Genomic DNA, 13754 nt, shown 5'->3' with positions numbered 1-13754 from the left:
TGAAACTCAAATGTCTGCCATTATGTTCTGACTGCAGTGACTTGCCAGAAAAAAATACAATTTAATGAGACACGGGCCACAAATATGTGACAAAAATCTCGCCATTCTACAAAAATATGACAATTGAGATGTATGCTGAGGTATATTGTAAGTATGAAACACTTCAGTTTAAAAGCATCCATAAAATGTGTCCTGGCAATAAATAATTGCATTTAGTGTCCTTTATGTGAATTCCTAATGATAAGTTTTCAAAAAAAAAAAAAAATATATATATATATATATATATATATATATATATATTTCTAACAATGTTACCAGTCATAACAGTTTCATACCCTTTTTAAATATTTTAATACTAGCAAACGAATTTCTTTAGATTTCATCCCATATATTATTGGGTTTAAAGCTGAAGGAATTACAATATAAAGAACTGAAAATAAGGCATGAATGTGGTATGAAAACCTGTTCTCAAAAATTAATACTAGTATATGTAATGTTCCGAATGAATAAAACATTAAAATAACAAACAAATGGGAGCTGCATGTGCTAAAAACCTTTCCACGTGACTCCTGTGATCGTAAATTTATAGCAGCACTAATAATCATATAATATGACAAAACAATTAATAATGTATCAGGTGGACCTATTAAAAAAAGGGCAATAGTCACATAATTATCACTCAAAAATGTATGGGTACACGTATTGTTAATCACAGCAAAGTATTCACAAAAAACGTTACTAACAGTACATTTGTTGCTGTATGTCAACATTTGGGCAATCACAGGAACAGGTATTATAAAACAGAGACTTCGTATTATAATAAACACACATCCTTTGAAAATAAATGCATTTGTCATTATAGATGAATATCGGAGAGGCTTACACACTGCAACATAGCGATCATAGGCCATTAATACTAACAGTGATGACTCCATTACTGTTGGGAAGTAAACTAAAAACATTTGAATGAAGCAGATATCAAATGGAATAACATGTGCTCCAAACCATAACGTTGCTAAAAGACTTGGCAGTAGTGTAACACCTGAGACAAAATCTGCTGCTGCTAAGATACAAATTAAGATGTACATAGGTTCATGCAGACTTGCTTCTCTTATTATAATTGTCATGATGGTTAGATTGCCAAAACATGTCAAGAAAAACATTACAGTGAAAGGAAGTGAAAGCACGTGATTCCAGTTCTCAAATCCAGGAAAACCACTTAGGACAAATTCTTGATCTTGACAGCTGACATTGCTGGTTTTTATTGAATATGATAAACTGTCCATAATGATCTGTAAGTAAGCAGACAAACAATTTCATTTCATTTTAGTTTTTCTGATATTCACTAATTAGCAGAAACATTCTGTGATGCTATTTTCTATTTTTCATATTAGTTAAGAACATTTCTAGCATTAACTAGCATCAGTAGCTGTTTTGACTAGAGAAAATATTTTTCTGGTTATCTTGAGGCACATGAAGAAATTACAGTTCTGTAAGTAAACTTATAACAATAGATGTTTGAATGATCACTGCTGCAATAGCCTTAGCCATATGGATTATGGCAGTCCAGCCAGCATCTAAAGCATCAGGGCAACTTCCATGCACTCAAACCATTAGTCAGTGGAAGCTGAGCTGATAAAAAAGACAGGCTTGGGTGCCAAGCCCCTCAGAGCTTTCATACCAACAGAGAGAAGAAACTGAAAGCCCTGATAAGGACAATGCTAGGAAAATAAAAATAAGAATCCTCACGCTGGCAACAAAAATATACAAAAACAAGGAGGGTTGAGGGAAGGAGCAGGCCCTGCAGCAGTGATCATTCAAACATCTACTGTTATGGTGAGTTTACTTGCAAAACTGTGCTATGTTTATTATAAGGATCACTGCTGCAATACTGCTATATGGGTAGAAAACCATAGCTTAGCCTGACTGGAAGAAGAAAGGAATGAGGGCCCAGGAAAACATGGAGAATGGTCCTAGCAAAGCCTGCCCTAAACCTGTAGAAAGAATCTAGTTTATAATGCTTTGTTGAAGTTTGCACAGAGGACCAAGTTGCTGCTTCTAGAATACTTCTAATGTCCAAAAATCTACTGATGAAGTCAAGGCCCTTGTAGAATGAGCCTTGACACTGCCTGGATATGTCTTGTGATAATTACATGAGGCAACCACTTGGAAATAGTATGTTTTGATGGAGGTTGTCCTTTTTTCCTACTTTTACAAGAAATAATCAACTGATCAGAATTCCTGAAAGATATTGTTCTTTCAAGGCAGCATCTAAGATGTCTATGGACATCCAAGGTATGAAGTACATATCACCCTCATTTTAAAATTGTGGAAAGAAGACAGTGTGTTGGATAGCTTGGCTGAAAGTAAACTCAGATATCACTTTTTGCACAAATGAAGGATTAATTTATAAGGAAATCCTATACTTTTGGAAAAAGAGATAGGGTTGACAACATTAGAACTTGCAACTTGGATAAGTTTCTTGCAGAGATTAGAGCAATGAACAACACCGTTTACTTTGTTAACTCATTGCAGCCTAGTGACGTCTCCAGGCATTTCTGCAGTTATATCTTACTGATACCTCTAGGTGTCAAATTTTGATTGTTTGTACTTGCGTTAATAATTCTAAAACTATACCACATACAAAGTATTAGAAGATTTCATCATAAAGCCTATAAAATGGCAAACACATTTATATGGATATTTGGCCTCTGTCAAGTGCAGATAAGGAGATATTGCATATTATTTGTATGCTATTTATTTGTATTGTAATACTTTTCATATTTCTCTTAATATGTCAAGAATCAAATGGCACAGACAGAACTGCTTAGCCTTATATCAAAGTTCACAGCTACATGAAGAAAATGCTGCCAGCAGTAATTTTATTGCTTCAATGGTTATTGAATTAGTGTAAGCTGTCTTTACCACATTGCATCATATTTACTGTTGTTATTGTAGCATATAAAATCCATTTAAGACATAGAAGTGTATCAATCCAATCAGTCTAAATGTCACTTTCTGCTAAAACTAGTACTGAGAACTATCCAAAAGTTGAAAAATCACATGCAAATGAGAAAAAAAATGTGAAAGTAGTTATCTTAAACTTTCAGAATATACTTAAATATACCAGTGCTCCACTGGTGGGACTCATTCTCTCAACATTCGCATGGTCTGTGCTTGTACCATGTTGCTTAGGCCTGGAACTCCATTCCTGTATCCATTATGTCAATACCCTCCCTCCTCTCCTTTAAAACCATTCTGAAAGACTTCTTAGCCAAAAACTAGCTCTGGTGTAATGTGTCAACGATAGAATAAACTATATCGCTAAATGTGACCAAATACCTGTTCATACCTTACATCTCCTTACTCTCCCTTCTTCACTCACTTCCTTACGTCTATCAATTCCTTTCCCCGGCTTTCAATCTAAATATACAGAAGCCGGATTTTCTCTCATTTCATATTGTAATTCCTGTTTGTTTTGTAATAACATACCTTTAATTTCTCTGTAAACTAGCTAACATTTGTAATTTGTTATATAGCTTATATCTGTTTTTAACTGTTTTCATAATATGTCTAATTTGTTATAGTTATTTGAATAATAATGTTTCTGCATTATTATTAAAGACAACAAAATTATTGTTCTTAAAATGTTTTCTAATATTTTGGATCTTTTCTTCCCAGGCATCAACTGAAGATGGGCTCCTACCTACGCTGACGTTCCTAGGAATCAAATATCAGTAAATAAACAAATAAATGAATAAACAAATAAATAAATAAACTATATACTTATATACTTAAATAAGAATAAGTACCTCTTCATATTTTACACCTCCTTTCTTCCCCTTCTTCACACACTACCTTTGATCAGGTTCAAAACCCTGACTCTTTATCTGAATATGGCATAATCCTGTTTTTTTCTCCCACTTCTTATTACAATTCCTGTTGTTTTAGACTAACATACCTTTAATTTCTCTAAACTGGCTACAGTTTTGCTTAATATTAAGTCTCTGTCATGTAATTTGCATCTATTCTTAACCAATGTTTTCACATTATATCTAATTTGGCATTCGTGTTTCAAGTGTAGATTTTTTTACTGTTATTTCAAATGCATTATTTTTAAAGACTGCAACATTGCTGTTTTTAAACTGTTTTTGAAATACTTTGTAGCATTTTTCTCCAGACCTCTACTGACAATGAACACTCACCAAGTTGGCTTTCCCAGTAATCAAATGTCAATCAAACAATCAATCAACCAATCAATCAATCAATAAATAAATACATTTTTGTGAATTGTAGGCAGAAGGTTGAAATTCAGAGTAACTAATTAATCTCAGTTATTCTTACCTAGAAATCTACATAAATCAAAGAAATGCTGGAAGGAAATCAGAAGAAACAGAAATTCTACTGTGACCGATATATGCAACAGTTCTACCATATAGCACACTAACCTGAGGGACTGGGTGCCATTGATTGCACTCATATACACTTCAAGGCTCTACCTGGTGAGCAGGGTAGAATCTACATTAACTGCAAGGGGTACCACTCCATCAAATGCCAGATCATGTGCAATGCCCAGGATAATATCCCGAACATGTGTGCTGGCAGCCGGGCAGTTATCATGACTCCTTTATCTGGCACACATCATGCCTGCACCAGATGCTTGCAAGGGAGGACATCCCACAGAGCCATTTACTTGGGGATGATGGCTACTCCCTGGAACCATGGATGATAACAGCCATCAGAAATCCATCCATCAGGGGGCGTGGCCAAGGATGAACACAGGATAGCAGCAGATTTCTTCAGCTCCACCAATTTCACTGCACTGACAGGAATTAATTACTTAAAAAATTAATTTATGAAGTAATTTTCTTTCTAAATATGTTTGTTTTATATATTTCTTGAACTATATCTAAAAAAGAAAGGACATTTTAACAATATTCCTGTCAGAAATCACTTTGGAAATTTTCCTGTCAGTTTCTCTGTCTGAAATGAGTTCCAGTAAGACAAATTCTCAAGACTCCAGCATCAAGAAAGAACTTCAGTCTCTGATAACTACAATCCAGCAACTTACTGCCAAGATGGATAAACTGGATACTAAAATTGATACCTTCATAGAAAAAACTACAAAACAAATAGACTTGTTACATATAGACTTGCAACAACAGAAGATCCAGATGACAAGCATAGAAGAGGCTGTAAATGACATGGAAAATAGAATCCAAGAAGAGGAAATCAACGTTGAGTTTTTGCTGAAACAAAATACACATCTACAAACAAAGCTTGATGACCTGGAAAATAGATCTAGTCGCAATAACATTAGGATTTTTGGACTGCCAGAAAATATTGAAGGTAACAATATTACTTCTTTTTTAACAACATGGCTCCCTAAAACTTTAAACTTACCAGAAGCTTTCTCTTTTGGTATCGAAAGAGCCCATAGATCTATAGCTAATACTAACTCTAACAAACAGTATCCTAGATCAGTTATAGTCAGATTTCTATCATCTTCTGATAAAGAAATGGTTCTTAAATCTGCTTGGGCTAAAGCTCCTGTTAAAATTTATGAGACAACTGTGCGTTTTGATAATGACTATTCTTCCTTGGTAATTACTAAAAGAAAAGTCTTTCTGCCATTAATAAAGGAGCTTAAAAAAAACACAGTTTAAAACCTACCTTCTGTTTCCTGCCAAGCTAAAAATCATCCTTCCTGATGGTCCTAAAATTTTTGATGACTTAGACTCTGCATTGCTGTTTATCAAAAAAAATAAGATTCTGGATAAAATAGAGGAAATGGAATGGGCTAGTCCTTCATTAAAGAGGTTGGCAACTGAAACTTCATGGAAGACTTCAGAGAAAAAGAAGAGACTAAAAAACAAATGACATGTTCTTTTTTTTCTCTCACTTTAATTTTTTCATTATTAATCTTTTTAAATATAGTTTCTGCATTTTCAGAAAACCACAAATATTCTGAAAAAGATTTAATCAAAATTATTTTCTGTGTACAAAGAGCTGTTTTGTCTCATAAGCAATCAAAACATCTGAGGAACTAATAACAAGCTATCATTCAATATGTTTCTCTTTCTGACAAAGAGAATTAAGGTCAGTAACTTGATACATTTTTTCTTCTTTTTTTTATTTTAAACAATAACATTCTATTTAGATTATGCAGTGGGTAAGGGGTGGGGGAGGGCAGAGAGAGAAATGTGATGAGAATATGATAAATGGAATGATAATTTATTTATTCCTTGCAAAAAGTTTATATGCTGTTTAAATGCTATTGCTAATTATACTTTCTTGATTATATTGCTTATGCTTATTCACAAATAATATGTCATGCTTTAAATAATAATAATTAGAACTAAATAATAGTAAATAGTATGTTTCATTTCCATCTTTATTAATATAAACAGCAAGTAATATTCCACTGTAAATACTTTTTATAGCTTCCTTTTACATTTTTTATCTATACTTTGCTCTCTCTTATTTCCTACTTTCTCCTTTTCTTTTCTCTGTTCTTTCTCTTTATTCTCTTTCATATTAATATATTGACATTCTTTTGATCATACAGGTACAGTAAATAATAAGATTTGTATAAAAATTGAATTAGGGCAAAAATAATCTGTTCTATCACATATTAATAACTTTGGGCTTAGTTTCACTTTCATAGAGGCTGTAATAACTTATAAAGTGCTTTGCGAAGGTTTTGCTATGTTTAGCTTCACTTATACAGCTAAATGAATGTCAATCACTTGTTTTTAACAAAATTCCCGCCAAAATCTTAAGGGAGACAATTTGGGATGTGGGTTACCTCGTGAACAGTGTCCTCGAGTTGTTTTAAAAGCTTCAAAACTCAGAACTCACGCAGAGAAGCTGAAAGCAGTCAATTTGAACTTTGACCCCAGAATTCACGCTGACACATCGCAGATTCATGAAGAACACTCAACCAGGAAGTAGAACTGCTGCAAATGCGACTCTGTGATGGAATATGAACTTTTTATCATTTAAATGTGAGTTATTTTATATAATTACTTAGTTATTTATGTTATAATTTATAAAATATGTAAGTTATAATGATTTTGAATGATGAAGTTTCTCATAGTAAGCAAATGTAATTTTTTAGAAGGCATAGAAAGTGAAACTTTTATACAAGTGTTTTTGAAAGTTCACTTGACTGCAGCTTATTAATATATGTAAAAAACTTATGATTTAAACTTATACACTGCTATGATTCATTTGATTTATATGATTGACAAGCATAAATAACTTTATGACTCTATTCTGGAAGAAGTTGTCATCTGACATATTTTAAAGCAGCAGCTTAGATATACAAAACACTGATGGCTTTCTTCACAATAAAGCAAGTGTTTTTGAGAACTTGCTTAACTATGCAGTATGAATTATAGCAATACCTATAAATATAATATTTTATTCTACTGACAATAATAAGTATAAGAAAAAAGCTCTGATACAAGTAATTTAAAGTCTTTTGGAAGCTAACTGCATTTACATGACAGAATATAGATACATCTTAATATATGTAATGTATGAATCATATTAGCCAAAGTTATTGATTTAATTGAACATTAGAACTTATTTTTATAAACTTTTAATAAATTAATGTGTAGATATGCCCTTCCTTTTTTTTTTTTTTTTCTCTCTTTCTTTCACTCTCGCTTCCTCTCTCACGTCTTTTATTTCTCTCTCTCTTCTTGGTTCCTAATATCAAGTTTATTTGAATGCTATTTGAATATAAATGTATTATATTAAATAGATGTAATAGTAGTATGAATAATTAAAAAAAAAAAACATGGTTTCTCTTAGTATATATGATGCTGTTTTATCAAATGTGTAGTTTTGTCTTACCAGATAATCTAATTGAAAGTTATTAATTTAAGTTAAATATAACAAGTATTAAATTGATAAGGTGGCAGCTGAGGTACTGCTGCTTAGGGTAGGGGGTTAACTTGAGTAGTATGTACTACTCTAAGTTGGAGTTTTTAACTCCAGGCTGGGTGCAAGGTTTAATCCTTACATTATTTTTTTCTTGTTCACTGTTGTATGTATATAGTTCTGACATCCACAGTACACTTTGTAAGCTCATTGTCACTACAAACAAAATTAAATCTTATACAAAATCCCATAAGAGACTCAATAAATACAGCTATATCTAAAGGTACACCTAAAGGAGGAGGTATAATATTACTTATTTTGTTAATTGTTATTTTAATCATAAGTTTTCTATGTTTTAAAATTGCCAAATGACTTCTCTAAAAGGAATTTCTTTAAACATTAATGGACTGAATAATCCGTGTAAAAGGGCAAGCCTAATAAGATACATTAATTTACATAAGGCCAACTTAGTCTTCCTACAAGAAACACATCTCTTGAAAAAAGATATTGATAAGCTAGCCACAAACAAATATACAGTATTGGTTAGTTCAGAGCACACTCAGAAAAAAAGAGGAGTGGCTATTTTATGGAATAAAAGTATGCCCATTCCTAAAACTATTAAGTCTTATCAAGATGATAAAGGAATGTTTTGTATGGTTACAATACAAATTAATGGGAAGACTTATACATTAATCAATATATATTGGATACCTGGAATTGGTATTAATACAGTGAAATACCATCTTGATAAGATCATATCATTCTCTATAGGAGATATTATTTTAGCTGGTGACTTTAATTGTATATTACATGAAAATGACACTACCACTATAGGAAAAAGGAAAATTACATCTAATGCAAAACATTTAAGGGATTTTGCTAATTCTTATCATTTAAATTATATTAATAATCAGATAGATTCAAAATCATTACCATATACATTTTTTTCTAACAGGTACAAAACTTATTCAAAAATAGAGTCTTTATTTCTAACCAGATGGTAACAGAATTAATTAACTCTAAAATCATTTCATGTCCTATATCTGATCATAATTCATTTGTTTTTGAGTTCATGATAAAAAATACTCACAATGTTCAGATAAAAAGGATACCAGCATACTTAACTCAATTAAAAGACTATAAAGAATATATACTTTCAGAAGTACAACATTTTCTAGATATAAATAATACTCCTGAAGTTTCCATTGTTTATGTATGGGATGCTTTAAAATCATATTTATATGGACAAAGTATCAGATGGTATAATTATAAAAGGAAATCTTGGGATAAGGAATTGTTAGATATTCAAAGTAAACTAGATTCTTATAAACATAATAATAAAGAAAATATTATGGATAAGAAAGTCATTGAAGAAATAAACAAACTAAATGAGAAATACAAAGAAATTTTAACTCATAAAGTTAAAATAACTTTAGAGAAATACAAGTTTTGTCTTACTCAATAAGCCCCAAATACTTACATAGACTTAAAACAAAACAAAAAGGTTAAATACAAAATCACATCAAAGAAATCTTTCTCTAAGGAAAAGAAGAATGTTTCTAGTCTACCAGAAATACTAGATGAATTTAGAAATCACTTTCACAAAATTAATCATAATAACATTAACATGGAATCTAAAGATAAAATAAGGGAATTTATAACCACAAACATGAATAAAAAACTTAATAAACAACAGATTAAACTATTGGATAAAAGTATTCCATATACAGAGGTTGTTACACAAATAAACAAGCTTAAATCAAACAAAGCACCAGGTAATGATGGTATTATACCAGAGATATATAAAATCCTTTCTAAAAGTACATACTCATTAATACATAATGTTTTTATTTTGGCCCAAAATGAATTAATAACCCCCCCATCTTGGCAATATACATTTATTTCGCCAATCTTAAAACCTAATAAAGATCCAACTAGATGTACTTCATATCGACCCATTTCATTACTTAATGTTGATTATAAAATGTTTATGAGTATTTTTGCTGATAGATTGAAGACAATCATCCCTGGCATTATAGATATAGATCAGACAGGCTTCATTGTAAATAGAAATACTTTTGATAACATAAGGAGAACTCTAACATTAATTGATTTTGCAAATAGGAAAAAGAAAGATTTAACTCTTATTAGTCTTGATATAAGCTCAGCGTTTGATTCAGTAAGTTGGGACTACCTGTTTACCTTACTGAAGTGCACAAACTTCTCAGAAGCATTTATAAATCTAATTGAGCATTTATACAGAGGAATATTGGCTTATATTAAGATAGGGAACATATGTCTCACAAAAAATACCAATTTTTAAAGGTACAAAACAAGGGTGTCCACTCTCTCCACTATTATTCACTTTAATAATGGAGCCTTGGGCTAATTTTATCAGAAACAGTACGGACATAGAGGGATTTGAAATAGATGAAAATACAGCATCTAAAATTCAACTCTTTGCAGATGATGTTCTAATTACATCAGCAGGATCTAATTCTTCAGAAAAAGAGTTGTTGAACTGAAACTGCAAACCAATGCTCCGGTTCCACCAATAAGCGAACAAGGGCTGAATAATCCACAAAGGTAGAGTTAAAACTCACAATTTATTGTATGTAGAACAAGGTACACACGATCAACGAAAACATAAACGAACAGCAGGAGCCCACAACATCAAACGAGACAGTGCATGACAAGAATTAACGCTAAAAACAATCAGTTAAGTGCTTTCAACCATATCCATGGTCTTCATCATTCATATAATTATTTATAATTAAGTAATTAATCAATTTATTATCAAAAGCTTATTAATAGCACACTGAGTTTTAATAATATATTTTTCTCTGTAATTTTTCAAATAAAAAATAAAAAATGTTTTTTATTTAATATTTTGCACACTTTTTTAATAATATATTTATAACATGCTTTTTTAATAATATATTTACAGTACGTTTTTATTGGATTACTATCATCACTATTTATATATATTTTTCAGCTTACTAATATTAATATAAATTTGCATCAACAAACCATGTGAAAGTTAAACAAATTTACTATATAATTACCCACATATAGCTATTTATAGTATTTTCCATTTACAGTAGAATTTTTGTGACATCATTTATTTATTTATTTACTTATTTAATTATTTAATTGTTTATTAATTGTTATATTTCACTATACAGGGAGAGATATATAGTTATTGTCCATAGCACTTTTGCATAGGTAATTATTTGTTTTCAATTGGGCTCATAAATTTGCGCAGTATACTATTGCTATATTTCTATATTTATACTTAGATTTTTAGTTGCTCCCTTGGAGGATGCTTCTCATAACACACACATTCTTTATGAAAACATTTTTTAAATTGTTTTAATTGTTTTTAAATATTCTTGTTATATGATTATCCATATCAATTGCAATATATTTTCTATATATATTGAATTATAATATTATGTGTGTTTTTTAAGATATGCACTTTTAGAGATGAGTATTTTTAAAAGGTTGAACGCATTTTTTTAAAAGGTTGAACGCATTTTTACATCAGTTGAATGCATTGTCTTCATTGGCAAGAATACGCCTCATATGGAGGCAGTGTAATATATCTTTAAAATGTCATTAAGATATTTTTGGCGCCAATGAAGTTATAAATTGAGTTTTTTAAGGCGTTCACTGTTAGTTCTGATGAAGACCATGGATATGGTTGAAAGCGCTTAACTGGGTGTTTTTAGCGTTAATTCTTGTCATGCACTGTCTCGTTTGATGTTGTGGGCTCCGTTTTTTGTGCTATGCATTTGAATGGATCCTGCTGTTCGTTTATGTTTTCGTTGATCATGTGTACCTTGTTCTACATACAATAAATTGTGAGTTTTAACTCTACCTTTGTGGATTATTCAGCCCTTGTTCGCTTATTGGTGGAACCGGAGGATCTAATTCTTCTATGCAGTCTCTGTTTGATAAAATGATAAATTTTAAAAGTATTTCTGGTTTAATATTCAATGAAGAAAAAACTAAAATACTACCTATATATGCACGAAAAAATGTTCTCATTAATGATTTTACTAAATATGTACCAAATTCAGGTCAGATAACTTATTTAGGTATAATATTATCTAAAGATATTAAATCTATTATACATAATAATTATAATGCCTGTCTTCTTAATATACAAAATCTCTTTAATACCTGGAATAATATGTTTTTTACTATGGAAGAGAGACTTACAATTATTAAAATGATAATCTTTCCCAAGATATTATACTTAATACAATCAATAATACTTCCACCTACAAAAATATTTATCAAGAAATTGAATACATTAATGTTAAATTTCCTATGGGCACCTAATAGACCTAGGATTGCTTTAAAGAAACATACTAATAGTTGGTCTCAAGGGGCTATTTCTTTTCCAGACTTCAATTTATATACTATCTCTTCTATTATAAAAGTTATTACTTTATTAATAGATCAGTCATATGTTGCAAAATGGAAAGATTACTGGGAGATAATTAGTATTCACTTCATGAAAATTTCTTTAACACATAAAAATATGATTGTAAATAACTCCATGTTATGGTTACTAAAAGAATTTTGTACCTCACCTATTACACCTAAACATATAGTTAGTTACCCATTAAACATTATTATTAGCTATCGTAACTTTATATTCATGCATCCTAAATATAAAGAATGTAATTTTATTATATTCCCTATAATGTATACTCGGGGTATGCTTTTGTCATCCACTTCTGAAGGATCTCATTTAACTACAGATAATGATCTAAAGTACTGGTATCAGTTGATATCTGATAATAAAGTTAAAAATCTAGATTTCTTAAAACAAGAATTTGATTTAAGAGAAACTTGCTGGTTAGAGGTTCAGACCTTTAGGCAATATCTCATTGATAAAATAGATCTAATGTCTATAACAGTTAAAGAATCTGTCCCAACATTGATTGATTACTTGATATCAAATTTACAACATAAAGTTTCTGATAAAGGTAAACTTTCATACATACATACAATTATCAGACAAGAAACTTTTTACAGTGTAGATACCTACTGGAATTATTTCATTTCCATTAATGGTGATCCACCAAATCAACAAGATAAACAATATATATTGGAATCTGCCTATAAAACTACGTCTTCCATTGTCTGGAGACTTTTTACATGGAAATTTTACATAGATCCTTTTATACACCTTTGATGATGAATAAAATAAATAATAAAGATAATCTATGTAAAAGATGTAATATAGAAATTAATGCAGACTGGGCTCATATGTTTTATGACTGTATAAAATTGAAAGAATATTGGAAGTCAATTAATGAATTTTTGCAGGCTCTTTTTACAGATAATTTTATTATTTCTAAATCCCTTATATTATTCAACACACCTGTACCTCAAAGTGTTAAAAAGGTTAAGCTTCCCTTGTTATGGTCTATCCTAGCAGTGGCTAGAAAAATAATAACCAGAAATTGGATTTCAGATACACCTCCTTCGTTCAATGAATTTAAAAATGTTATGAATATAGTGTGCCATATGGAATTGAATACAGTGAAGTTAAGAACTAATAGAAAAACGTCTTATTATATTGTATGGGATAATTTACAAAACTTGTTAAACAAATCTTAACTTCAATAACATGGTATTTTAGTTTAATTAATTGATCTGATTGTAGTGGATGTCTTTGTAAATACTTTGGTTGTTTGTTGAATGTTATAATCATACCTATTTTAATTACTTGTATAAAATTGTTATGATATTTTCTTGTATGTTAAAAACAATAAACTTGTTTTAAAAAAAAAAGAAATCCATCCATCAGAAATGCACACACAACCATAGAAGAATGCCATAATCAG

At 30.5% G+C, this 13754-nt stretch overlaps 1 protein-coding gene across 1 annotated transcript; it reads right to left on the bottom strand.

Annotated features, from left to right (window-relative positions):
* Window positions 1-329: 329 nt before the first annotated feature.
* On the bottom strand, window positions 330-1286 carry LOC122802202 (olfactory receptor 56A1-like). The gene has a single exon (XM_044071866.1). The coding sequence runs from the start codon at window positions 1284-1286 to the stop codon at window positions 330-332; it is 957 nt and encodes a 318-aa protein (XP_043927801.1).
* Between the last annotated feature and the right edge of the window lie 12468 nt (window positions 1287-13754).

This window comes from Protopterus annectens, chromosome 5.part0 (genome assembly GCF_019279795.1).
Source record: "Protopterus annectens isolate FY-2018-M chromosome 5.part0, PAN1.0, whole genome shotgun sequence".
Classification (NCBI taxonomy): Eukaryota; Metazoa; Chordata; order Ceratodontiformes; family Protopteridae; genus Protopterus; species Protopterus annectens.
The sequence above is the reverse complement of the archived record's forward strand: the minus strand, read 5'-3'. Positions and strand labels throughout refer to the sequence as shown.